Genomic DNA, 25,411 nt, shown 5'->3' with positions numbered 1-25,411 from the left:
CTGCACGACTGGGCAGCTGACATGGACAGAGCAATGATCGCTGAGAAAGATGTTTTTAAAACAGGGGCTGCCCTGAAAAATTGGATCATAAATGGGGGAACTGGAACAGATACAGAGGTAGCATCTGCTTGTCTCCTCCCGTGGAACTACGACGTGAGCAACAGACTGCTGGATATCTCTGACATTGATGATGTGCCCTTACCTGACATTGCCTAGGGGGATCACTTACGCATCAAGCATGAATGGGGCAGATATTGTTTCCCAAATTACCCCACTATGTGTGCGTTATCCGATGGGGTTACCTGCAAACAATAATATGGCAAAAGGGTGGGGTTTGAACGATGCTTCCCAGATTTCAACTGTGTTGAACAATGTACTTCTGTGCCGCGGACTTCATTATTAGGTCACTGCTGCTTTATGTTTCATTTTTGGTTTTTTCCTTTTCAATAAAAAGGTCTATATAAAAAAATTAAACAAGCATTTACAATGCAATAGGTCTCGCATTTACGCGAGTTTGAGCTATTCACATTGCAAATAACAATGCCGTTTTTTTGTGTTTTCGTTTTTCAAACATAAATAAAAGGCATCGTCATTTACAATGCCAATAGCTTAAACTCGCGTAAATGCGAGACCTATTGCATTGCAAATGCTTGTTTTGTTGTTGTTAGTGGGGGCTGGGGTGGTTGAAAGAGTGGCGCTCACATTTGGTTGCTGGGATTAACAAACCCGGCGGAGCGTGGCGCGCGCGTGCTTGGGGGCGGGGGAGCGGACCCTTTGAAGTGCTCCCAAAAGGCGGATTGCATGGCGGCACGATGCGCATGATTGTGCGCGTGCTAGCCATGCAATCCGCTTTTTGGGAGCACTTTTCAAACCCGCTTTCTATAGTCTCGCTTTGCGATCGCTTACGCGATAGCAAGGTCGAGACCTAAAAAAGGCTGTCCACCCTTCCCCATTGGTTAAAAGAAATCCCATTTAAAGAAAGCCACAGTGGTTGCACACATCCCTGGCAGCCATCTTGGAATGGGATATGTTAAAATAAGACTGTGCATTCAAAGATGTACATGCATCCAAGGTGACCATCTTTATGCGTTTTCCACTATTTAACAAAATGCCTTTCCAGCGGTCATCACCGTGTACACATCCACAGCAGCCATCTTGAAAATGAATTTTGTTCAAATAAAACAAAGTTTACCAAAGATGACTGTCACTGACGTACGCATCTACAGTGGCCCTCTTTTTCATGCATTTGGTTTTATTTAATTGAAATGTGGTTCCTTTCGATAGACACCGCTTTCTGCAGATTCCTCACCTTAGGAGTACCAAACCAATGCTCTCTGGAAGTAGGGAATTAGTAGTGCTGATTATCCATGGGAGTCATGCAACACAGCTTTGCCAAAGTATCATTCACTGTGTACTTGTGCTGCAAAGCAGTAATGCCTGGCAAAGGAATGCAAGGATGAGCATTTAACCAGCTGGATATTGGCAACTGGAACACCTCAGACAAGAACTATAGAAACAGCCATTGCCCTAGTAGAATGGTTGCAAATGCTCTCTAGGGATTCATTCATGACTAGGGCACAGCTGATCTTAATACAGAGGATGACTGAAACCATGTGTTTGGTCACTGCCTTCTTACCCTCCATGGCTCTAAACAAAGCCCACAAAGAGTTGATCATCCACAATGTCTTGTGTGGTCAATGTAATATGACGCCACACATCTGGGGTCCAGTATAAAAACATTCTTCCTCCTCAGTTGGATCTGGAGGATGGAAGAAAGATGGATGCGTAAGGGATGGCCAATGTGAAATGCAGATACCACCTTGGCAGGAAGGATGGGCAGGTGTGAAGAACCAACTAATCAATGCAGAATACTGAAAAAGGTGAATAAACTTAGAGGTGCAGTTTTTCAACCATACAAGCTGAATTAATTTGCCACAAGCAATACCGTTATCAAGATCACCATCGGCAGAGTGGTTCATGCCTGCGCCAAAGGAGGCTAGGCACTACATACCACTGAGGTGTGGTTTCCCTAGTAATCTGGTCAGAGGTGATGGAGTCACCAGTCCTCAGGATTGTGCTCTTGCATGAATGGCAACCTAGAAGGTACAGAAGCCATCGTAAGCAGGCCCAACAGAGCCAGACTGAAAGCCTCAAACTCAAAGAGTGATGTCAGCCAATGACAAGTTTCTTGTTTTTCATCACTGGTATGTTATCTATGAATAGGAAAGGAGTCAGTTTTGAGAGAGGGACAGTTTCCTCAAGGCCCTAAATAGGTATTTTTCTATACTCTACATTTAAGTTGGCTCTATACATCTAGTAGGTTCCCTGTCCATCTTTATAGTTCCCCCAGGCCATCTCAACTCCTGAAAAGGCCCTTGTATCTGGTGACTGGTTAGAACACAGTTGACCCTATTTGCAAATAAAACCCCTGTTATTTCATGAGAGATGTGTTAATAGGCAACTATGGGCCTGTCATAATGGAATAAAAATGTGTGGTTATTTCCATACCAACGTACCTTTGCATTTCACTACATTGCTCACTCAGGTTTGGCTGAGGATTTTTTCACAAGGGGTCATTGTGCACTAGTATTTTCTAAACATCTATTCTAAGACGTGATTTATGATGGCAATAAATCTGCTCATCTCACTGAAACCTACTTTGGAAATATAATTATTAGTTCTTTATATCACACTAGTTACAGTAATATTGCTGTCTTCATTGTGTATTTTTGTTGCAAATGAGTTCTGTGTGAACCATTGTGATTGTATGCATATGCAGGGCCCCTGGAATTATGCGGCGGTAAAGCACCAAACTATGCAGAAGGGTCGACTACATTATGCTGCAAGAAAAGGTAAATCATGCAGCACATTTATTTGTAGTAATACTTAACCAGTTTTATTTTTTAGACATGGTAATACGGTCTGGGCAAATATTTCACTTGATTAGTACCAGTTTATCACCAAATACAGAAATAAGTACTTAAAGATGACAAGTTAATCTTTGTGAAGGGGCATCACACACTATTTTTGACACACACCATAGTGACCTGCATGATTATAGCCACAGGGAACCTTGAATGCTGGCAAAACACATTAAATCCAATAAGTGTTTATTTAGCTCAAGAACCATTATATAATGATTCTAGGTTTTTATGATCCGCCATGTGAGCTATGTCCACTAAGATTCCTAGTAAATGGAGAACAGACATACACCTCATAGAATCCTAGAATCCTATTGTAATGGTTCTAGAACTAGACACTTATTGGATTTGCTGTATTTTCACATCACTGGTGATAACACTCCTTGCCACCATCTCCCCCTTTTTGTTCCTAAGAAGGGGGTCCGCATTTAATTACCCACTCACATTCACAAGATATGGATTTTCCACTGCACGTGTTGGGTGATGAATGCCATCATGAAAGGTTGCCTGTGGCTTTAATCATGCAGGTTACTATGGTGGGTGTTAAAATTAGCGTGTGATACACACCGATATATTTTTTCTGACTTGTCCTTTTGGATAACTCTCCCTTCTGCAGTGCATGATGATGTGCGTATAAGAGACGAGGGAACCAGAAATGCCCTGCTTGGGGTGTCTTGGAAGCAACCATAGATGAACACTGTTTCTGGGAGAGCCACAAGTGGTTGAAGTTCACTGCTGCTTGAACTGGCTTCCTCAACATAGGATTTAGATTTTACAGCCTCTATAATGTATGCTGGACCTTCTGCATCTTCTGGTCATTGCTTTTGATTAATAGTACGGCTACAGCTATTTATAAACAACATTTATGGGATCAGGCTAAATGGATACCGTCAATACTAGAGACTTACCACAACATTAAGTTGACTATGCACAATTTCAGTCATCTGAAAAAAGGCTCAACAGTAACTATTATGTTTTTTGGGTCCATAAACTACACAACTCCGATTTGTAAAGTCCATGGATGCGTTACTTTTGACTGTAACACTGAAAACTTACCATGATACCACCACTTTGTTTTCTTTGGATTCTTGTTACATGTTCTTACATAAAATGAATTATCAGGAGGCCGCCTCTGAAGGGAAGAAAAATATTCATATTTTATCCTCCATGTGCCAAGAAAGGTAACAAAAGATATATAAAACTGTACATCTGCTTTACAGTAGCAAGAGAGACTAGAGCACCATCAAAAAGTAGGCACCAGAATTCAATAATAAATGTGCTCAGATGAAGAGGCTCTGGAGTGGCAGATTTCGCAATGACTTGTAGAAAATATAGTACTAGGTATCAAACTGAGGCACTAATTGCAAAATACAAGACATTAACAGATGGTATGCGTTTTAGGTGGAGCTGCTAATGACAAACAGGCTCCCCAGGGTTAAATTTAAGTTGCTGACCATATTCAACAATCATTCAGGACATATTGACTATTAAAAGGAATGAAAGCAAACAAGCCCCACGTTTCAAACACAGGCATTTTAACCAGAGTTTTTCAATGATCTTAAGTGCTAAAATAAATTAATTAGGAATAGCACCCGACTAAACGCATTTACTTTATCAGTTTTACACATTAATAGTCAATGTTGGCCTCTGAAGGCTTTATCCAATTCTGTGATATGCCATTTCGAAGGAAAACCATATAAATGTAATTCTACACCTGGTCCTATCCAAGGATCCCATTGCTCTGCTTATTGTGTATATACATTTAAGGCATGCACCTGAAGAAGCAGAAACTGCTTCACTCTCTTAATGTACTTCTTGGTGCATCTTGAGTACCAATCTTTGCTCCGATGTTGGCGAAATGAAAAACATGGATTGTTTTATTTTTTACAAACCAAAATTGGCTAATACTTAGCTGCATCACAGAATAACGCTTCCAGGAACAGGAACCAAGGATAAATTTACCTAATGTGGATTGCCTGGTTAATAGCAAATATTTGTAGGTTTTGTGTACGAATTGATCCGCTTAAGCAGCTATGTTACATGTGCAATATTGAGCAGATTGTGGCAGACCCACTGATTATGAAGCACTGTTTATCTACTTTTTATCCATAACATTTTTGTTCTGCATTCATAGCATATAACCATGTCAGTGGAAAGGTGGTGTCTGTCACTTCAGTATAGCACAACACTAAATGCTCCCAGCTGGCACAAAACGCATGGTATCTAATGAGTGGGAGTGTGCTAAAGCAGGTTACTACCTTCCGCTTCCTGAGCCAATATTTATATCCGCACTGGCTTACTGATATGTGAAACATGGGTGCTCATCCACCAAGATCTCAGCAAGAAACAGGTGGAGTGGAAGGTGAAGACATTACAGGCAAGAGGAGATTGTCGTCTAGTAATTTCACCTTCTTGTCCACACAAACTAGTAGGTCTATTGCCTTTTGGAAGTAACTGCCCCTCTAGATCACGAGACAGGATGCTTTAATCAAAATGATAGCACTGCCTCATCTACTCTACTATTTCTTTCTTTCTTTCTTTGGGGAAGCACAATCTCTCATGAGCTGCTTGATTTGTAGTGGTGGCAGGAAACCACTTTCTCTCAAACATAGTTTTGAACCTGTCGGTTTAGTTTTGCAGCTTGAAAGATTTTCTGGACTCACATGCTGTGCATTATTACGCCATCTAGTGGTTGGGTCCGGAATTGTTGTATTTGTCCTCTTTATTTTCTTCTTAGTGGCCGTCGACATACCACCATTTGGTGTCATCCTGTGACGTCGACATGCTTCATCCGGAAGCTCCAACCTTTGTCTCATCTTTCTTGGTGGAGGAGGGTGGGTTCGCTAGTGAGCACAGAAAATATTTCAAGCTGCAAAACTACACCAACAGGTAAGAAACTATACGTTTTGCAACGTGAATCTTTTCTGGATTCACATGCTGTGCATAGATTTTGTAGTTTGTTAGTGCTGTCGTGGCTGGATGGAAGATGAGCGTTGGGTTGTGAATAGATGTTGCAAGACTTTTTGTTCTACTTGTGCTTCTTTATTCATTTGGATGTCCGCACAGTAGTGTTTTGTGAACGTGTGCACGGACGACCGTGTTGCTGCCATGCTAATGTCTTGAAGGCTAGAAAGGAGATTGTTGCTCTCTTTCTTTCTGAGTCAGCCCGTGGAGCTCTTTGTAATGTTTGTCCTCTGTTTGTGGCACAACTGTATGGCTTGTGCAATCCATCTCGCAATTGTGTTTTTGGTTAATGGCCTTCCCAGAAAACGGGATGCAAAGAGTTGCTTTGTCTTCCTGCATTCTTTTGTCTTTTCAATGTAAAACACGAGTGCTCTTCTAGAGTCAAGACTGTGAAATGCCCCTTCTGCTTGCGTCTTCGGATTCTGGAAGAAACTTGGTATTTGTATGGATTGTTTTATGTGGAATCGTGATACCACCGTTGGCATGAAGTGTGGATCTGTTCTTATGATGATTCAGTCATTAAGTATTTGGAAGTAGGGTTTCTGCAATGTTAGTGCCTGCAACTCACTAACTCTACGTAGTGATGTTATTGCTACTAAAAAAGCAGTCTTCAGTGTGAGCATCTGTGGCGTCGCCTTCTGTAGTGGGTCAAATGGTGCTTCCATCAGCTGAGTGAGTACTATATTTAGGTTCCATGTGGGTGCTGGCACTGTCTTTGGTGGGGCGATTCTTTTTGCCCCTTCTAGGAACCTTTTGACCACATGAGAAGTGAAGAAGCTCTTCCCTGTGTGTCTTCTTGTATATGCTACAATTGCTGCTCAGTGAACCTTCAGTAATGTGTAGGTTTGTTTACTATGTAGTAGATGTGTTAAGTACTTCAGTACTGTCATTTCCTTTGTGATCTTTTGGGAAATACCTTCTTTGAGGCACCATAGAGAGCATCTTTTCGATTTCGCCATGTAACATATCCCTGTGGTCGGCTTTCTCGCTTCCCGTAGAACTGCTATTGGGCTTTCTGGTAGTTTTAGGTGCGCAAATTCTATGTACTCAGGAGCCATGCAGCAAGGCTCAGGGTTTCTGGTTCTGGGTGGAGCACTCTTTCTTCTTGCATGGTTAGCAAGTCTGGTCTATTTGGCAATTTGTGAATTGGCCCTTGAGCGATCTCCATTATCTATGAGAACCAGGTCTGTCTCAGCCATGAAAATCACTGTTATGCGGCTGATTTTTGCAGTTGTTGATTACTTTGTGTAGTAGTGGTATCGGGGGAGAAGCGCAAGATAATATTCCGGACCAGATTATCCATAGCGCATTCCCTAGAGGCTGTTTGGACAGTTGCCTGGATGCAAAGCGTTGGCATTTTGCATTGTGGGGTGTTGAAAAGAGGTCCACCTCTGGAGTTCCCCATCTTCTGAATACTTTGTGGAGTTCGTACTGATTTATCTCCCACTTGTGGGACGATGAGGCTTTTCTGCTCAGCCGGTCTACTTCCACATTGTCGTTCCCTGGTAGGTGGATTGCTATTAAGTCTATGTTCCGTGGGATCGCCCACCTCCAGATTTGCAGCCCTATAGTTGACAGTCCCAGCGAATGTGTCCCACCCTGTTTGTTGATGTAAAACATGGTGGTTGTGTTGTCCGTTTGTATCAGAACTGTTTTTCTGTGTAGCTGCCTTTTAAAGGCTTTAAAGGCTAGGAACACTGTTTTCAGCTCCAGAATATTTATGTGCTGTAGAGCTTCTTGCTGTGTCCACAGTCATCTCACTTTGAGGCTGTTCATGTGAGCACCCCATCCCATCTGTGAGGAATCTGTTGTTATGGTCACTGTTGGAGGTGGTTGGGTATGATTCCTCCCTTGTGTTATGTTCTCCTTGTTCCACCATGCTATTTCTTGCTGTATTTTCTGTGCAACAACCACTAGATCGTCCCAACTGCCTGTTGCTTGTGACCATTGTGTTTGAAGCCATTCTTCGAATGGTCTCATGTGTAGCAAAATACTTGAGACTAAGTGAATGCATGACGCCATCATACCCAGAAGTTTCAAAACTGTCCTGTCAGAGCTTGCGCCTTCCAGTAAAGCGGTGTCTTTTTCAGTATCGCTATTGTACGTTTCTAGTTTGGGAAAACGTTCCCAAGCACTGTATTTGTCCTTGCGCCTAAAAACTGTTTTCTTGTTGTGGCTCTGTAGAGGAGTTTTCCCAATGTATAGAAAAACCGAGCATGGCCAATGTGTTTATTGCTTGGTGTATGCGTGTTTCGCAAAGACTGTACGAGTTTACCCTCACAAGCCAGTCGAAGTACGGGTATACATGGATCCCCTGTCTTCTCAAGTGTGCAGCCACTGCAGCTAGGCACTTTGAGTACACCCTTGGCGCCGATTTTAAGCTGAATGCCAGCACTTTTAATTGGTAATGGGTGTTGTGGACCACAAATCTCAATAGTCTTTTGTGTTTGCTGTTCATGGGGATGTACAAATATGCATCCTTCAAGTCTAACGTCGCCATGTAGTCCTCTCCTTGCAATTGAGATATTGCCTCTTGCAGGGTGGTCATTTTTAACTTTTGCTTTTTTACAAATATGTTGAGGAATCGGTGGTCTAATATAGGACGCATTGTTCCGTCTATTTTGGGAATTAGCAAGTAGATAGAGAAAATTCCTTTATCTCTTTGTATGGTACATGCTCTATTGCTTCTTACGCTTGTAGCTCTTGTACCTCTTGGAGTAACAGATACGTTTCTCCCTTGCTGTGTACCTTCCTTTGTGGTCTTTTGTTTGAAGGTGTTTTTACTAGTTCTATGCAGTACCCATGTGGTAATATGCTTAAGACCCATTTGTGTAAAGTGATCTTTTTCCATTCTGCAAGGAAGTCCTTCAGTCTGCCCCTACTGCTGCAGAATGTTGTGTGAAATATTTGTCTTTTTTTGTATTTTTGTCTTTGTGTGCACCCTGTGTGTAGTTCTTAGAGGGTTTGTTACTGCCTGAATGCAGTCACTTTGATGTTGCGGGTGCTTCTCCCCTTTGTGGAAGGCCTCTTCGCCAGGGGCGTTCTCGAAAGGATTGTTTTCCCTGTTGGTATTACCAACTTTGTTGCTGTCCCTGTTAATGGCGGTTTCCTCCTTGGAAACCTTGTTGGTATGCCTAATGGGAGGTAGTGGGGTGATGGTTACCTCTACCTGCTGGTATTCTTGCGTAGCCGGTGCCTCTTCATATTCCGCCTCTGAATTGTAGTGCCCCCATAGATCTGGCTGTTTCATGGTCCTTTTTTAGTTGGTTAAGCGTGTCATCCACCGTGCTTCCAAAAAGCTGTTCCCCATTGAAAAGTGAATTCAACATGTTTTGCACCTCTGGTTTGAATCCTGAGATCCGCAGCCATGCGAGTCTCCTTTCTGTGATATCCATCATCTGTCTGCTTGATGTTTCTGTGGCATCTAGGGCTGATTTTAAGCACAAATTGGCAATGTTTTTCCCCTCTTCTAGCAGGTGGCCTGCCCTTTTCTGTTATTGCTCAGGTAGGTGTTTCAAAAAATCTCCTAGCGCCTCCCAGTGCTGGTTTGCATCTCTGTTTAGTAAGGCATTGGAATTGGCGATGCGCCACTTATTCGCTGCACTTCTTTCAACCTTTCTCCCCATTGGGTCCATTCTTTTGCTTTCTTTATCTGGTGGTGGACTCATAGTGGTCTGCACATTAGCCCTTTTCCTGGCAGTGGCTGTTATGATGGAGTCAGTGGTAACTGACACTTTGATGTAAATTGGGTCCTTGAAGGAATGTTTATACTTCTTCTCTCCCCAAGGTGTGACTGCCTTACACGTGGCAGGCCCCATAAATGTCTCCTTATCCTGGTCTAGCACACTTGGTAGCATGGGAAGGAATTGGCTTCTTGACTGCGCAGGCATTAATGTCTCGAGTAAGAAACACAATTGAGGCTTTCCTTCTTCCAGTTGCACCCCCTTCGGTCTCTGCTGTGGGACCCCACTGCGGTCGAGTGCTTCGACACCGATGCTCCCTTCGGGCTCTTGAGTCAGTCTTACGTGACTCGTGTGCTGTTCTTGAGACTGACGGTTCTCTTACGTCTTGCTAAGTGTTCTTTTCGACCTCCACGACTTGGATGTCGATGTCTGCGTCGCCCTCTGGCACTTTCGGGACACTGTGCTCATTGTTGCTGGAGAGGCCCAGGTTACTCATCGATGGTGCCGCACTCTGGCCTTGCATGTTGTAGTTGGCTCTTCTCTGTCGCTCTCTTACTCTCAACGTCTTCAGGGCAAACGCCGAACACGCACTGCAGTCTTCACTTCGATGATCGACTGGTAAGCAGAGATTGCAGACAGGATGCTGGTCCTTCTGGGTGTTCTTATGGTGGCAATTAAGGCAAGACTCGAATGATGTCTTGTCCATTACCACATACAGGGAGTCCCCTGTAGACGTATTTCCTGGAAGGCGTCAACTAAGTTTTCTTTTCCCTTCTCGGCACCTCAATTTGACATGCAGTACCATCATTCGTCATCTTTTGAAGTTTCTCTCTTTTTCTGTTATTTTAGTCGATTCTTCACTCCAAATTCCTGAGCTCCTTCCTTAGCGATCCAGACCCAAAGGCAGAAAAAAAGAATCTGAAGATGGCGACCAAAGGGGTTTTTTGTCCTGATGAAGCGCCCCGGATCCCTAAGACCAACACAAGCACAAAACATGTTGACACATTTATTGATGGGTGACCACTACTAGGTCCAACTCTTGAAACATTAATCGGAGTTCTTTTACTTGTTCTCCTACTTGTTGACTGCCCGGGTTCCTTCGAAACCCTGGAGGTAGCTCCAACCCACCATAGGTTTTTTATCCCTGGAAGGGTATTCCTGTCAAAGTTTTGTGTTGGAAACTCCCTTACCAGTTTTAACTTGCACATTACACCCCACATCACAACCCACCTCACTTGCACTCATCTATAAGTCAGCCTCGAAAAGGATCTCCGCTATAGCGACCCTTCAGGGGGACCCATTGGGCATTGCAGCACCGGCCCAAAGAGGAGCACAGCCCAATGATGAAGCATGACATCCTCTAGGGGATGTGGGAGGGCAACATAAACAGTCCCATTGACTGTCCACCCATTACCCCGGCACAAGCAATCTTCTCACACTGAGAAATCGTGCCTCTCTTATTCTCTAGTTTTACCAAGGAACACCATCCCTATCAATGAATGTTGTAATTGCGACTAGGAGCATGGGCTTCTGGACCTCTTGAACCATCCTGTCTCCCCTGAACCCTTTCCCTTCTGAAGGGGTTTCTTTTTTGAAACGTACTAAATCTCTACACCATGAAATTGGATAATAGTTAACTGTGCTTAAGGATGCCTTAGGTAAGTAATGAAATACTATCTAAAAAATCTATCATATGAAGAATAGATGTTATCGGGTTTGCTGGTCTTTAGGAGCAAAAACGTACAGCTTTATATTTAGTTGGGGGAAGTGGCCTTTTAAAAAGCCTAGGTTCACATGCATATTAGCAAAGTGTAATGTTCTTGGAAAGGCCATTTACAATGCAACGGTCACCTCAATTGGGGCAGGGTCCTTACAGCTGGGAAACCTTCAAATGGCACCTTAAAATCCCTTTCAGTTACACGATAACATAAGGCTTACTTCTAGGTTGCACCATCAAGGTCAGTCATATGTGATTGCAGTATCTGTTTAATCAGGGTAACAGGTTAATTTATCCAAGAACAAAATAAGAATTTACAAACCAGAACGGATGTGGTTCCTTACCTTACCAGCATCCCCAGTATTGAAGTAGGTCTTCACTGCTAGTAGGTAGCCACAAAAGCATCTGTCCACTCACCCTCGCCGGCAGAACTGAACTGCTTCTTAGACTATTACGTTCTTCACCTAACCGCTACATGCTAAATTTAACATTACTCATGTGAATCTGCTTCGCTCCTGGCAATCTGCTTAGGGTTAAGGACAACAAAAATCTAATGCTTGTTATGTTCGCAGGATAAGTATGCCCAAACCACTGCAGCACAAACCCAAAGTTTACCAGTTTACAGTAACCACAGTATATTTGAAGGTGTAAGACCTGGCACCATATGCGTGGGTCTCCCTACCATTTTTCGCTGTTGCCTTTTTTGTTGTATTTTTGCTGGTCTAGATGCTTTGGGCACTTTGTCACTGCTATTCAGTGCCAAAGTGCAAGTGCTCCCTATTGTAAAGTGTTGTATTGGATTAGTGACTCCATGATCGGCTATTTGATTTACTGGTCAGACCCTAGTACAGTGCACCATATGTGCCCAGGGCCTGTAAATCAAATGCTGCTGGTGGGCTTGCAGCACTGGTTGTGCCGCCCACAGAAGCAGCTTGTAAAATATGGCTCAGGACTGCCATTGCAGAGCCTGTGTGCAGTCTGGGACTGCCATGTCGACTTGGCAAGTGCACACACTTGCCAGTACCTAAACCTTCCCTTTTCTACATGTTAGTCACCCCTAAGGTAGGCCCAAGGTACCCCCATGGGCAGGGTGCATTGTATGTAAAAGGTAGGGTGTGCCCTGACGTGTGTGGCATGTCCTGATAGTGAATTACAGTCTATTTTGTTTTTCACTATTGCAAGGCTACCTGTTCCCATAGGCCAGAATGGGCACTTTGATTATAACATCTTATAATCATAACTGAACCAGGGTAAAAGCTAGAAATTTGAGTTTAGTGTGCCTGAACTCAGAATAGTAAAATATTTATTTTAGTGTGGGTTATTTTTACATTCTGTGTTTGAAAATACCACTTTTCGAACATAGGTATTTTTTTGCCTAACCATCCAGCATGTCTCTGCTAAGTTTGTGTATGCCATGCCTGGTTTGTGAGTGACAGGGGGCTGGAGAGGGCCTTGGCTCCAGCAGTCTGATGGGTCAGGGCTGAGCTGAATAGGACCTGCATTGGATAGTTCGTGGGGGGTGGAGTTTTCCTTTCCCTGACCTGAGCCTTCATAGAATAAAGAGAGTAGGGGGGGAGGAGATTTCCTTTCAGCTACCTGGGCCAGGTCTGCTTTCAACAATGCTGTCTCCACCTCCTGCCAGGAAGCTGCACATAACTGGTTTAGGCTGGGCACAGGCCCCTCTGCTTTCAGAGGTCAAAGGATTTTGCAATATAAATATTGGGGCCCAGACCCCAGAACTTTAGATCACTTCTGGGAATCAAGACAGACCTTTGCCATGGAGAAGATTCAAGAAAGCTGAAGGAGGAGACTGCCCCAGTGCTGTGCTATTTCTGGGGGTTGGCCTGCAGTGGTTACTTTATTTGCCAAGGAAAGGGGAAGAGGACTTTTGTGAACTTTTTATCATCTTGATGAAGAATCTCCAAGTGCTTGAAGTGTGCTTGCCTCCTGCATGAAGTCTCAGGGATACAAGACTTCACCACCAGCTCCCCTGAATTCCCTTGCTGGGAATTCTACCTGTAGAGAGGTGCCTACTGTTGTTTGGGCCCTCTGAGAAGACTGTCGCTGGGAGCTGGAAGCGCGATGCATCGAGGAAGAAGCGTGTTGCCGCCGCAGCAGCAGGTCGCCAGTGCCTAACCAGAGAAGCGTGTCGCAGGGCCTGTCGCGGCTCAAGAGTTCACCGAGTCGACGCACGGCCTTGCACGCATCGCATCCATGTTGTCGCATCGCATCAAAGACGCCATTTTGTCGCATCGCACAGGATCATCACGGCGCCATCTTGTCGCATCGTCACCGGGCCAGAGTAAGAGACGAGGCATCAACTTCCCACACCGTAAGGAAGCGACTCATCAACCCCCCTGCGCAGCAGTAAGGAACCAACGCATCCACTCCCCTGGGTGTAAGGAATGGCGCATCAACTTCCCTGCGACCCTTTTGTTTGTTTTGCGTGACGCATCCAAGGTTCTTTGAGAGTAAAGTTTTGCATTTACCATCTACTTTGAACTAAGCTATTTCTACCATTTTAAAGTCTTATTTTTTATTACATTTTTGTGGATTGGGTCGTGTTTTAAGTCTAGTAAAGATTACTTATTTTTCTAAACTGGTGTAGTGTCCATTAATAGTATTTTCACTGTATTACTGTATGTTTTCACAAAAGCTTTACACACTGCCTCTGAGATAAACCGGTCTGCTCGTGCTAAGCTACCAAGGGGGTGAGCAGGGGTTATCTAGGAGTGTATCCCCCTTATCCTGACTAGAAGCAAGGGTCCCCATTTGGACAAGGGTGCAAACCATTGCCAACTGGATACCCCCATTTGTAACAGAAGGAAAGAGCACTGTCTGCTACAAATGCAAAATTGGCATCCTCAGGTATAAGATGCTCAAAATGGTACATATGTTTTATTAATGTAAAGCTTTTACTGTCAGGGGCCACTCTAAGCAAATACATTGTTTTGTATGTTCGCCATGTTCCTGAAAACGGCTGCACTTTTATAACATGTATATTTGTAACACTTACTAATTTGTGATTATTGCCATTGTTCCCAGAATGCTCCTTTATTACATGCAAATAGAGGAGGTGGAACGGAGCAAGAGTGGTGGTTTGCTGTAAAAGAGAAAAACATACCCCAAAATAATTGAAACTTTAGGGCAAAAAAAGCCAAATCTGAGAAAGAAAAAGCCAAGAGGGTTGCAGACAGTTTTGCTGAACTATTGTGCCATTTGTTTTGAACTATAACATGTACACAAAAGAATATGTAAAACTTGGGGGAAAAGCACCACTTTTTCCATTTTGGTAAATGATAGGGAAGTTTTTAAGACAACTCAAAGGCATAATTTAATAAAACATGTTTGATGCACATCAACACGTAAACAATGGAGGAGTAATGTAAAGCTTTCTAGGCAAATAAGTGTATCATGGGTGCCGTTCTTATAAGAAGTCACAAAGAAGCACTAGGCAGTCCATGCAGTTACTACTTTTAGGAATTCAGTAACGTTTCCAGAAGAGCGACTTGAAATCTTCACCAGGTGCAGGTTTCCAAGCATATTCCTAGCAAACACTTGTGAAGTCCATCATACTCGAGTAATTCTACAGCCATATATCTTACCTCATGTGAAAAGCGAAAATCTGATGACTGAGAGCAAATTCACTTTTTAAAGCGAGTTTTCCCAACAAGAAACATTTAACTCCTGCCCTTTGTCAGGGGTAAAGTTCCAACATTTTCCAGAGTGGAGAGGGATTGGAGAGGAACTGGAAAATACCCTTAAACATGTAAGTTTTGGGGTGAGCACAAACTCACTTAGCATTCAACCATTGAAACTGTAACTTCCCAGCACCTACCAGCAGTAAATACATTTATAGATTTGCTCACATGATAATCTTCATGTGAGCAACTACTTTTAGGTCAGCAAAAAAACAAAAACTTTTAGGCATGTAAGCCAAGTTTACATGTATATAGTTTTAGGAATTGGGCCCATAACATTTGACGAGACCTTGCAGAAATAATTAACTTGCAAAAGGTAACTGTCCCACAATTCATCAAGAGCTTGCAAGCAAACAAGGACACTGAGGCACAGTGAGATTAAGTAATTGGACTAAGATTTACACAACCAAAATATGGTCAAGTGGTGAAGGTCAAATTGTGAGCGCTCTCTTTGATCCTTGGCTGGCAACGTGAGCATCTGATTGCTAGGTTTCTTTAAAATAATATTTTGTAGAATCGAGTGAATGCTTAACATGAAATGTGTCACAGCAATTCACAAGACGCTATATCGGAATGTAAAGTAAGAAAAAGAGCAATAGAATAATTAGATAGATCTATTCTGAATTCTGTTGTAATCTAAACTCTGGCACAGTGCAAGTGCTCGCATATTCAGTGCCGTACCATGATCAGAGAGCTGTCTTAATCCGATTCATTGATGTAAACAGCCGTTGCACCGCAGATACACACGTCAATATTTAAAGACTTGACATACACCGACAGCTAGTATATTCAGAGTCTAGTACAATCAGCGAGACAATGAGAACGCTGTTATAATTTGTCACCTCACTGCACAAATGGAACAAGTGTGTTTAACAAGAAAAGTAGATTACTGAAGCATCTCATACCTTGGAGAAGTGGATATTTTTTTTTTAATTCCACATTGCTGATGACTGCCTTCCAAAAGCTTCACTATTTCTTGTTATCAAAACCATGTCTCAATGTACACATCTCCAAACTCGTTAAAGAAAGCAATATTTTTTCCAGGCAGCCGCGAATCAAAATGTTGTTCAACACATTCTTTTTGCAGATCAGCCCAGAGTAAAACATGTATTACTCTCGAATCTAGAACAAGACCGTTACTCTTGCCAGTAGTGACTAGCTCGATTAATATTGGAGTGTATTGGGAAAATGTTCCAGAAGAATATCACATTCCACTGTGGAGTACTCCTAAGGGACAGGAAAAAACAACTGAGGAGCAAGCATTGAGAGACAGACCAAAGATTGTGTCGCTGTATGTACAGAAAACCTACATGATTCTGAAATGCACACAGTAGGTGTGAATAAATGTCCCAAATGTATGTGCTTGCATTTTGTTTGAGTGGTGGATTACATTTCAATAAATGATCCAGAGCTGGACAGGAGTCTTTGTGGGAGGTGTTACTAAAGTTCTGCTTGACCAGTATAGGCACTTAGAAATAAACGAAGATATACATAGGTACCTTTATTGCAGATGTGTAGGGATTCAGGAGTTGGAACTCCTTTAACTGCAGTCTGAGATGCCATGTCAGTATTCAAATCAACACTGTGAGCAATGTGACTACAAAAAAAAGTAGAGTCCTCTCGCAAAAGAGAACAGTCTTAAGTATGTTGCAGAGATCTAGAGAGGCAATATGCATAGGTTATTCGGAATCCAGTTAGTGCAAAAAAGTGAAATCTCACCTTTAAGCAATCCTTCTCAGAAAAACCGCAGCTAGGCATGTGCTAATACATCTCAGCTGTATGTTGCAAGCAATCATATGGGTAAGTCGTTGCCACTTTTATCTTGAGATGAATACACGGGGTGTTTTCTCGAAAATCAAACTGCTGGACATCTGAGCAGCCAGTGTGCTTTTTTTATACAAATATCAGCCCTTTCATGCTCAAGACTGCCATAGGTGTTCAATAACTATCTTCATCATGTTAAAGCAGCAGGACCCACTCCTCTATCCAGGCATTTTAAGAGCTGCTGATACCTTTACTAGTTGCATGTGGATAGGCGTCTAATCTCCGAGGACTGTGGCAAAAGGTGATGGGGCTTATCACAATACTGGCGCTTATCCTCAGGGTTTTCTCTGGGTTTAGTTGCATGGTAAATGTGGAAGGTTGTTCCTGGAGTTACTTCAAAATAGGTTGCGAGTTGCTTCACTGGGCAGGTTAATCCACCTACTTAGGGACTGTAGTAAGCACATTTATAGTTTTTAATTTGGCACAAAAGCTTGATTATTTAAATAGCTGTAGTTCTAATCCGCTCATTTTAGCATGATGCATGGTCTGAACTTAGTTTCTCTGCTGAGCTAGAACAAAGGTATTGAGTGCCTCACTCTTAAGAGTTGTATAAGCAGAGTAGTGAGATTCAAAGCAACAGCACCTTTTCCTCCCAGAAAATTCAAGGAAACGGTTTGTGCCTTGGCAGCTGGTGAGGGTTAAAGTGGTCTAAGTAAGGATGTTGGATATCATGTGACATTTTTCAACAGTGTGAAATTCCCAAATACCAAGAATACACATACACGTAAAAATCCGAATACCGAACTGGTAAAAGGGAGGGTTGTGCCAGATCCTGAGAGTGTTTCAAGCAAGGCATCGTAGAATCCTTTTCAGGTGAACAACAGGAATTTCAGAAAATCTCTAAGGCCTTTCTTAAAGATCTCGAAGATCCACCTTTTTGTTTTAGAACCAGAGCGACAGAATGGGGCACACCAAATCTTAACTAACAACTGACAAACTTGATCTATTTACAAACAGAATTTTTTTTCTCCAGTTGTTGGTTGGGAAATAGGCAGTTAGAGTAGCATAAGCGCTTTGAAGAGCTGGGGAAATGGATCACACCGCCACACAAACCTCACATACGTTTATGACAGCAGGTGACAGCAGTGAAGTACCACGCTTCAACATTTGAAAGAGTGTTTTAATCTTTCCTATACCCACAAAAGATATAAAAGTGGGGCTGGGCAAGATATACGAGCATGGCACAAGAAGCAACGTTCTCGATATGGATTCTGTGGAAACGTTTGCTAGAGATCAATGTCTGCGTGGGTTTTGGAGGAAGGTCCTCCATATGATAAACCATAGGGTGTAAAATGTCAATTAAAATTTGCTACAAAGCTAATGTGATGAGGTGCAAGAGGAAACTGAATGATAGGACAAGGCATGGTCTCCTCTGAAATAATATTTTGAAACATTAATATGGTATACTGTACATATAAAGATCAATGACTATTCCCCTACAGAGAAGACTGAGAAAACAAATATATGGATAGTTATTTAAAAAAAGAAAAGTTAGTAGTTATCACCACAATATCATCATATGCACATCTGAATGAATGTGTTCAGCAGTCGAGGACCATCATATTCACTACCGATGAAGTATGGAAACTATCAATTAGGCCAGTACAAATCTACAAGCATGTAGCTGAATCTGGTTACTCTAAGGGAAGGTTAAAAGACAGGCCCCGGCGGTATCCATACACCACCACTTATTTTAGCAAAGCCATGGTCCCGCCCTTCCTTGACCAAACACCAGAACTCGCCAACAGACAGCAATTAAAAAATGCAGACCAGCACAGGAAAGGGAGCAAAGCAACTATGTGGCATCAGACCATGAGTAAACAAATTGCCAATTTAGTGAAAGCAGCAAGGCCTGGGTGCACAACGCAGCACTGGGTAGTAGCACTGAGCCTTCAAGATGGAGCATTAAATGGCAGGCAAACCTTTCATATTATTTGTAGTCCATCAGCTGCACCTCTGTTGAGAAGTAAGGAAGTAAGTGTGGGGTACAGGCAAGTTATAACACAAAACAGAGCACAAGAAGTGGAAATATTACAAGGGCAGGCCTAAGCACACTGCAAGTGGCAAAAGCTGGAAAGCAACAGGTCAGTCAGTTACACTGAGTGCCAACTGCAGCCCCAACTCCAATGTAGGGACCAGGAGAAAGCTCACAATTAACTGTAGTACAATTTAGGTCACTAAAACTAAGTAGTTAACTTGTGATACCATCCTGGACCCCAATAACCACATCACTGCTCTCATCAGTGATTGCCCACAGGACCGTCAGCATCACTGTTGCTGCAATGACTCCGCAATCAAAGATAATGAAGATAATACACAAATTATTATTTTTGGATGGCAAACAGGGCATCGGTGGTTGAGGTGAGGAGCGAGAGCATAGAAATCTCCTCAAGTTGTGCTGTTGCGGAACAACAGGCATCCTATAGATAGAGCAACAAATAGGACTCCCAGGACTACAACAAGCCGACGCACCAAAAGATGTTGCATTACATATTTTGGCAATCTTTCCTCTTTTTCAAATCATTACAGCAATTGCCATCTGCTTTGTCAAGAGACTGTGTGCCTCAACTTCAAAGTAAATTGGATACGCTAGAAGAGGTTAAGAAAGCTCATCAAGCTACTTACGAGCACTTTGGTCCCACAACTGACCCTGTTGCCTTCTGGCCCATGTAGTTTAGAATTCCATGCGTATAGTGGGATAGTAGTGGATTTGCTCATTCATTCAGTGTATCTGCATTTGTGATAATGCAACTTCAAGTTATCACCTTTTAAAGAAAATGCTATTTTAGTGGATAATACCAAGGGACACGGGGTAACAGTCAAAATGTCAGTACTGCAGCCTCTTACGCGTTTGTGATTTGGTGATTATATGGGTGACAAACCAAGAAGACGCCATGGGAGGGATGTCCCTTCAGCATTTGCTACCAAATAGGATTTTGCTCGTCTCGGAATGTGTTAATTTTTTTGTTTTTTAGTTTTATATAGCGCAAACTAGACCTGAATATATCAGGTATCAGAGCGCTTTACATGAGCACCAGTTTAGTTACAGATGGACACATTCATTTTTAGGTCGAGTCTAACGGCAGTGTGTTTGCGCTGCTCGTTCTGTGAGGCATGCAGTAGTCGAGTACGCTTTTTGATTGGCTGGTGTCATTGTCCTTGGTAAATGCTGGCTTCCGTTTGATAATGAGGCTCGTTAGTCCCTCCTTGTTATCGCCCTGTCGCCATTTGCTACCTCATGACGACTGGATCTTTTACTTGTGGTGTTACACAGTCTACTTCATAAGTCGGTAAGCACTATATTTTTTATTAAATTTGCAGTGCGGTCCGCTTTCACTTTAGCGGCCACGCTTGTTTATTTAATTAATTTGCCAGGTGGGCCGAAAGTGACCGTTTCTACTCACTAATCTAACAAGTATTTGCAATGCAATAGGCCTCGCATTTACGCAAGTTTGAGCTATTGACGTTGCAAATAACAATGCCTTTTATTTTCGTTTTTAAAACCTAAATAAAAAGGCATTGTCATTTACAATGCCAATAGCTTGAACTCGAGTAAATGTGACACCTATTGCATTGCAAATGCTTGTTTTGTTAGGCACGGGGAGATTAAGTGATTTGCCCAGAATCACAGGATGTTGAGCATCCCAGCCGAGACTCGAACCCAGTTCCCCATCTCCAAGGTCGACTGCTCTAGCAGTAAGGCTACATCCTCTCCCCCTTCACTTTGACTTCTTATAAATACAGATGCACCAACTGAATGGCAAACTATGTACTAAAGGATGCGAAACACGTCAAATTACATGGATGGTCATGAAAAATAAGTTACTTACCTTTGGTAATGATGTATCTGGTAGAAACATATTCTAGTTGTAGATTCCTTACCTTTTGAAATTCGCCCAGGCGTCAGTCGAAGCTGCGGGTGTCAAAGGCCTGGCACCCCCAATCAACTCCGCGCGGCCCAAAGTCGCACCTGCGGAGCCGGGCTTCCCAACAATGAGGTGCAGAGCCTCATATACCTTTTGAATCTGGGCAGGAGACGCTCAAGCTACTTGAAAAGCGGGAAGAGGCGGAGTCGTCCCAGAAAGAGGCTCCGGGGACGGAGTCTTAAAGTTAAGACGCTCAATGTCCTGCGTTGCTTTGGCAGATGGACAGGGTGAACTCAAGGAATGGCTGTACTTTTTCGACTTCTTCTTGTGCTTACCTGATCGCCTCGAAGATTTTGAATGGGAGGAGGAGTGTGGGCTCCGCAACAGTTCTCGGGATCTTCCTCTCAAACAGGAGTGGCGCGGAGCCGAGTGCCAGGCCCTCAACAGCTTTCAGAACCGCTCCTGCAAAGCCTTGGATTCATGGCCCGGCATTCTGAGCACGACTTTGAGAAGTGGTTGAGCTTCAAGCACCAGAGGCACATGAGGTGCGATCCGTCACGGACATCATCCGATGACAGGATCCTCAGGGCTTGAATTCGGTCCCATGTTGGGGCATCTCAACACCAGGAGTCCAAGACTCGGAAAAAAATCTCAACAAAAGACGAAAAAAGTTTAACCCAAAAACGATTAAGGGGTAGCTCTCTCTGAATTTGTGCTCGGGCTGCAGTGGAAAAAGAAAGAACGGGTGTCAGCGTGCCTAGGAGGCGCCTATATAGGTCCCGCAATGACATTTATGGTACGCACGACAACAGACGGGGAGCCGACGAACGTGCAGGAGTATTGCCAATGAAAAATCTCCGCATCCAGACTAATGCCTGAGGGAATTTCACAGGGTAAGGAATCTACAGCTAGAGTCTCTATCAGATTGAAAATACCGATTCTTTCTTAACATTGAAGAGATTTGTATAAAACGGACAACATGCGGCTGTCTTCAAATATCTAATTCCATATCAATAGAGCATGGTGAGTGAGTGAAGTTACAAAACACATCCACAGCGACAAACAATTTCAATGTTATTAAATATGGTATCACAATTCTTCGACAACTGTTTTGCAAAGGTACTACCTACCACCATACTATTCTACTACCAGTTACTAACATTGTTAGCTGATGTATGGATGAGTAGAGAATGGCATCCAACATCCCTCAATGAATATGTGATGGATAACAACCATGATCTAAGCTTTGGCCAGAAAGTTTAAAAACAAATACTGGCAAAACATAGTCAATGAAACCAAGAAAAAAAACAAATAAAATTTCAAAGCTGTAATGTTAGTAAATCGGTCAGACTATGTGACTAATGTATCCATGGTGATCAGATTTTCATGGATGTCTGAATTCTACTTTAATTTTGCTAAAATCATTTCCAGTTCCAGATTGTCTTGCTTTTAGGCAATTATTGGAAGAAACAGGTAAAAAAAGCATGTACAATAGGATACTGCTTGAAGACACAAATCGTACCTTTTCTTTACAGCTGGAAAGCATGCTGATAATGCTAAGGCAAACGGACTGCACAGATAGGGCTGGTGACCAATCTTCTGTTAGAATGGATAAGCAGATATGACCATTGCTATATACATGAGGGTGTACAGGAATATTATCACCAGTGAACATGACCTAAATGGAAAAGAACAATTATTTACACATTTTTAACTACTGATGTCAACTACATTAAAAACACTTTAGCAATTGCAATCCAAGAACACTACATACTGCTGATCAGCGTTAACAACACACAAGTGCTATAGTTAGTGCGGCCACATCATAAAACATCATTTCGTTACAAGCTTTAAAGGAGGGCTGCAGAAGCATTCTGCCTTGTTGAATAGGGTTTTACATTTCCTGGTCGCTCTAAAACCCCTGGAATAGCCAGTAGGCAGTCATTACTAACAAAAGGCATCTGCACCAAAGCAGGAGAATTTAAACTGATGCTAGGCTTTATGCTGATGATGTACTTGTAAAGTTGCATGGTCCATGTACATTTGCCCCTGCATTATGGATTTCAGACTTTTCTGGTATCTCCGGGTACAAAAATTAACTGATTTAACTAAGAGACCTTGCCAATGACCGCATTCCACAGCAGGCACACCCTGACTGAATCGAACTTGGGGGAAAACCATCATTTTAACAACCTGGTCTCTATGACCTAATGACAAATGTAGCCCCATTATTTCACAAATGCAAGACTTGTTTTTTCCTGTAGGGAATTAATTTTGTCAATAGATCATGTCCCATCAAGGTACAGCTAACCTGTAGGCACCCAAGGATGTGTCCTAGTAACTCACAATTTATAGACCTCTATTCCTAGCTAGAAACTGGCAACATGGAATTTTGTCCCTTTGACTAGAATGCTTCTTGCAAATTAAAAGGGCACAAGGTAAAACCAACTAATTTCCATGATAAACCAATATCTTACAAAGCTACTTTAAGTAATTGATCAGAGAGAATGTTTATAGTTTGTACTCATCCCACAGAAAGCAATGTCCTCTATGTGATTCTCCCAACTTAGTAAGCATTTTGTATGTGGGATAAATAAAGCCATTTAACATAAGGATGGATATTCTCCTTCATTTAAAAATTACAATAATAAGTAATCTTTTAATAATTTGACAAATAATGTGCACCCCATGTACATACTTTGTTATAAACATAAGGACAACACTCAAAATTTTTATTATAAACTGGTCACATTAAATAAGATTGCATACAGTGTGCTCACCTCTGCGTGTAACGGATGATAATCCTATGAACTATTCACACTCAAAAAAGAACGCTTGGATATACACTCTGAAACTTTTGTTCTCCATGCCAGGACAGTACAATCACAACAGATTATTTTTGTTGGTAGCTAGTAAACAAAAGCAATCAATAATTTGACCTACCTGAGGCGAATCAAAAGGATATCGGCCACTGAATTTAAATAGAAGCTGAAACTTCTCTCCTTCGTATAATGTACCAGTCGCACCTTCCATGTCTACAACCCACCTAAAAGAGGAGGAGAAAATTGAGAACTGTACAGCGAATACATACTTTATGTACAGCTAATTTGATATCAACAGCAGAGTTAGAGTAGACTGGGGTTAGAAATTGATTGGAATAAACCAAATCATTAAAATTAAGTTATTCTACAAATAGATTCATGTTTGTAGGAAAGTCCAATGATTTGCAGGGTTCCGCAACTTTGTTTCCTTATACTTTGACCTATGCCCAGTGAGAGGCCGCTAACCAAAAGCTAAAACATGCATCCTACCCCCATAAACATGGCAGGTAAGTCAACAGTAAAACTGTCCAGTGTGAGACAAAGCAGGTTTTTACACCATCCACACCCTTTCACAAACATGACAGAGGGGCGACAAGAAGTCCTGTGGCACTGTGGGCCAGGCTGCAGTGTTAACTTTAAATAAGTCAATAGTAAAGTGTACTTTAAAGACCCTACAACCCACTGCATAATGTTGAGAAGGGAAGCACAAAAGCAGTAGTGATCTATGTTTTTGCAGTAACAGAAAAAGTGGTAGGTTACAACCACCTTCCTTTGACTGTCTAACAGCATTTTTTTATATCTGGAATTAGGCGCAAGCTATTTTTGACAATGGACAGTATTGAAATAATAAACCTAGATTTTCCATTAAAGATATAGGATCATTAAGAAGGCCAAAATGTCCTACTTAAATCACAGCGAATCAGCAATTGAAAGTCAATTAATATAAATCAAAATATGCAAGAAGATTAACCTCAGGAATCTCTAGAGCAAATATCAGCCAAAACCAAAGTATAGTAAAGAGGACCAACAGAGTTTGCCACCAAAATGAGTGCCAAAAAGACTAAGTATACAGTAGGTAAACAGACTAGTGCAGAGCCTGCTCAGTTTAAAAGGAGAGAAAGTGTAGGTGCGTCAGATAACTTTCCACCACACCATTACATGGGGAGGGACCTTAAAGTAGTTAGCCTCAACGTTCGAGGCCTAAACAACCCGGTGAAGAGAGCAGCAGTGCAGTCCCTACTTGAGAATAGCTGGGGTGATATCTGTCTCCTTCAAGAGACACACCTTCTTTCCAAAGACACCATACGTATGCGCACCAGGCGCTTCCCCCACCAATATTAGTCAGCAGGCCCATCTAAAAAGAATGGAGTGGCTATCCTGATCGGGGAACATTTTCCGTGCTAAGTGGTGGCGACTATCGCCGAGATAAAAGGCCGCTTGTTCACAAATAGAGTGCAATGGGGCCGGACCTACCTCACTATAGCATCACTTTATGCGCCAAATACACACCAGGAACCTTTCATCCTCTCAGCCCTCTCAGAAGGTCTCACGTCTCCGGACGGAGCGATTTTGGTGGGAGGGGACCTTAACCTTGTGATGAACACAGAGTTGGACAGATCTGGACAACGTACACAGCAAATGGGGGCTTTCTCCCTAAAGGGTCTGGAGTGGTTCGGGGACAATGGGCTGCATGATGTTTGGCGCGCGCAGCACCCTGGGGAACGGGATTACACATATTACTCTGCATCAAACAAAACCTATGTGCGATTTTGGCTTCTACATCCCTATTGCATACATACGGCCACGATAGAACCCCGCTCTCTCTCGGATCACGCCCTTATTGCTGTTCATATCCCTGCGCAGCGGCCGCGTCCGTTCCCCCCCCCCCAGCTGGCTCTTACATGACAACCTCT

The 25,411-nt window shown here is 42.6% G+C and overlaps 1 protein-coding gene across 2 annotated transcripts in view; it reads right to left on the bottom strand.

Annotated features, from left to right (window-relative positions):
- The window catches only part of UBE2W (ubiquitin conjugating enzyme E2 W), a 219,518-nt gene that overhangs the window by 23,229 nt on the left and 170,878 nt on the right, over nucleotides 1–25,411 (bottom strand). For both annotated transcript variants that reach the window (XM_085605426.1, XM_085605425.1), the window contains exons 3-5: nucleotides 23,620–23,722; nucleotides 22,199–22,354; nucleotides 3,978–4,053 (exon numbers count right to left, since the gene is read on the bottom strand). In XM_085605426.1, coding sequence (XP_085461552.1) covers nucleotides 3,978–4,053; nucleotides 22,199–22,354; nucleotides 23,620–23,722 — 335 coding nt within the window. The remainder of the gene's footprint in view (nucleotides 1–3,977; nucleotides 4,054–22,198; nucleotides 22,355–23,619; nucleotides 23,723–25,411) is intronic.

Source organism: Triturus cristatus, chromosome 5_1 (assembly GCF_964204655.1).
Source record: "Triturus cristatus chromosome 5_1, aTriCri1.1, whole genome shotgun sequence".
Taxonomy (NCBI): Eukaryota; Metazoa; Chordata; class Amphibia; order Caudata; family Salamandridae; genus Triturus; species Triturus cristatus.
Note: the sequence above shows the minus strand (reverse complement) of the source record. Positions and strands in the feature narration are given on the sequence as shown.